We start from the raw sequence: 2,858 nt of genomic DNA, 5'->3' as shown, positions 1-2,858 counted from the left end.
AGGTCACAATGGTAACTCAGGTTCATAGGCACTAGTCACAATACAAACATACAACCCTGTTAAATCTTTTCTTGAATTTTGGGAATATTGTTTTATCTTGTTTTGCTATTAATAATGTTGTTAACATTATAAGAATCATAATGTCTCTAATGATAATAACTACATTGATGTTGATCCCCTTAGAAAAAAACACATTTTTCTGTAAACTCTCATGGAAGGGTGAAATCAGGTGAGGTCATGAGGTCAACTAATTCACTACTTGATGGCTAGACACTTCTGGAGCGATCTACATTTAGAGATATTTCACATAAGAATACTACAGTGACCACCACTACAGCCCAGTGGCATTGGGTTAAATCCTGTCTAGAGTCTTGATAGGGTCTGCTGTGAAATCAGTATTTATCAGTAATATGCTTTCAAACAAAAGGACAAACCCTAAACTCGCACACACATAAAAGAAACGAAAAATTTCTGCGGTAGTAACAGAATGAAAGAACATATTTATTTTGTAATGCATGTCGTAATGTTTTATTTTATATATGTAAATATATATACAATAAGCCAATAGGTAGCTAGATAGATGTAGTTGTAGATACATACACCCAGCCATCCATATGAAAATACAGACAGAGCTAGATACTATACACATGCACAATGAAACCCACTATTTTTTTCTTAGCCCATTGCCACTGGGGGTAGCATGTATGGGCATGTCATGCCTGAAGTGAGTTTAGTTTATAAATTGCATTTACATGTAGATGACTCCACAAGTCCTGAGTCACCAATGAGTCTGTCTTTAGTCCGACCGATCTCACCTGTCGCACATTCTCTTTGATTTTCAGAAAGATTATGCTTTAATTTATATTGCTATTAGTATTGCCAATAACACAGTAATGATTTTAATGCCAATAAGAATAATAACAGCATTAGAAAAAATATGGTGTGGCTAAATCAGGCGAGGGCAATTACACTGCTAATTGAGCCTTTGGTGGCTGAGCGCTTGTGCAGCCGTCTGCTTGTAGAAACATTTCACAAAACAGTACTACAGGGAACATCACATTTTCCATGGCAGCTTTGGTTTAAGTAACAATGACTAAGTACATTTGAGTCCTTTGTAAAGGAGGGTGTGCATATATCTGTATAAAATGCATTACCAGTACTGCACTGTTTATATTTTATATATAGAAACAAATTATTATATATAGAAAGACAATTTGTCTTTGTATATACATTAATATACATGAATATCTGAATCGCTTCCACCAAGTTTTCAGAAAAACCTTGCCATTACACACTGGTCTAAGTGTCTGGTAGCTTCCACCAAGCTAGTGTTGTAGCCTCTGGATCAGTGCTTCTGTAAGGGTTTAGTTCTTCTCTTTGTGGGTGTTACCTGTTGTGAGTGGGTGTGAGTCTCTGTCAGGGAGCAAATTCACGCATATATAAAAGTATTATGGCTTTACTACTTGATAAAGATAAGTTTTGAGATTTAAGACATCACAGTTTAGTATTCCTTTCTTGTGGGGTATCGTCTCATTGCTTTGTGTTTTTTTGTGCTTATGCCTCCTTGTTCCATTACCTATTATTAGCTCGTTTTCATACATTTACTGTCTCAACAAATTTGTTAAGCATCAGGAACTTTTTCATGTACTCAAAATTTAAATCTTAGAAGTAGGAACAGTATTTTATTAAATGTCTGTTTTATTTTTGTGCATCTAGTTTGTAATGTTGAAGCCAATTTTTAACCTGCAATGTCAGGGTAAACATATTTAAACTCAGGAAGGAGTCTCCCACTCTGCTGCTGAATTGCCTATAGTAATCCCAAAAACAGATTTATTAAAATTATAATCACCCATTTATTCTTTATATCCTTAGAGTTATCTCAATGCCCATTTTATTATTTCTAACCCCAGACTAACTGGATGCCTCGGATAAATGTTCTTAAACTTGATCAATGACATGTTTAATGTCCAGTTTATTCAGTCCATGTGCAGAGTGACTATAGTACCAGACTGAGCCCTCTGATCGTAGAGGAATGCTAACGTCCAATTTCTTCTCCCCAGCGGTGGTGTTGGGGGCATGTCCAGACACCGATGCGCCTCTGCTTCTGCCGGAAGTGCCTGTGCAAGATGTGCTCTACCTTGTGTCTTTCATTTACCGCGGACAGGTCGATGTCCACCAGCAACACATTGCCTCGTTCCTCAACACAGCAAAGCAGTTGCATGTTTTAGGGCTCGAGGAAGGAGACAGAGTGAGTGAAGGATTTGGGATCTTTGAGTTGTAGCATGGAGGATGTTTAGCCATTGGGTGGTTTGAATATCATAATTTTCTCTCTCTCTCTCTCTCTCTCTCTCTCTCTCTCTCTCTCTCTCTCTCTCTCTCTCTCTCTCTCTCTCTCTCCTCTCTCTCTCTCTCTCTCTCTCTCTCTCTCTCTCTCTCTTTCTTCCTTTTTTTCTGTTTGTCTATCTCTTTTCCTATCTCTCTTTCACTCTTTTTCTTTTATTTGTATCTTTTTCTCTTTCCCTTTCCCTTTCTCTTTCTCTTTCTCTTTCTCTTTCTCTTTCTCTCTCTCTCTCTCTCTCTCTCTCTCTCTCTCTCTCTCTCTCTCTCTCTCTCTCTCTCATCTCCTCCTCTCTCGTCTCTCCTCTCTCTCTCTCTCTCTCTCTCTCCTCTCTCATTCATCTCTCTCTTCTCATATTCTCTCTCTCTCATCATATTCTCCTTCCTCTCTCATATTCTCTCTCTCTCTCTCTCTCTCTCACTCTCGTCTCCTCCTCAATCTCTCTCTCTCATATTCTCTCTCTCTCTCTCTCTCTCTCTCTCTTCTCTCCTCTCTCTCCTCTCTCTCTCTTCTCTCTCTC

General features: G+C 38.4%; 1 protein-coding gene across 1 annotated transcript in view; it reads left to right on the top strand.

Moving 5' to 3' along the window:
• The window catches only part of LOC119568371 (zinc finger and BTB domain-containing protein 14-like), a gene marked incomplete in the record, with an annotated part of 43,791 nt that overhangs the window by 35,964 nt on the left and 4,969 nt on the right, over positions 1-2,858 (top strand). Inside the window, 1 exon segment of the mRNA XM_037916834.1 lies at positions 2,061-2,248. Coding sequence (XP_037772762.1) covers positions 2,061-2,248 — 188 coding nt within the window.

This window comes from Penaeus monodon, chromosome 43 (assembly GCF_015228065.2).
Source record: "Penaeus monodon isolate SGIC_2016 chromosome 43, NSTDA_Pmon_1, whole genome shotgun sequence".
NCBI lineage: Eukaryota > Metazoa > Arthropoda > Malacostraca > Decapoda > Penaeidae > Penaeus > Penaeus monodon.
This window is presented reverse-complemented; position numbering and strand designations above follow the sequence as displayed.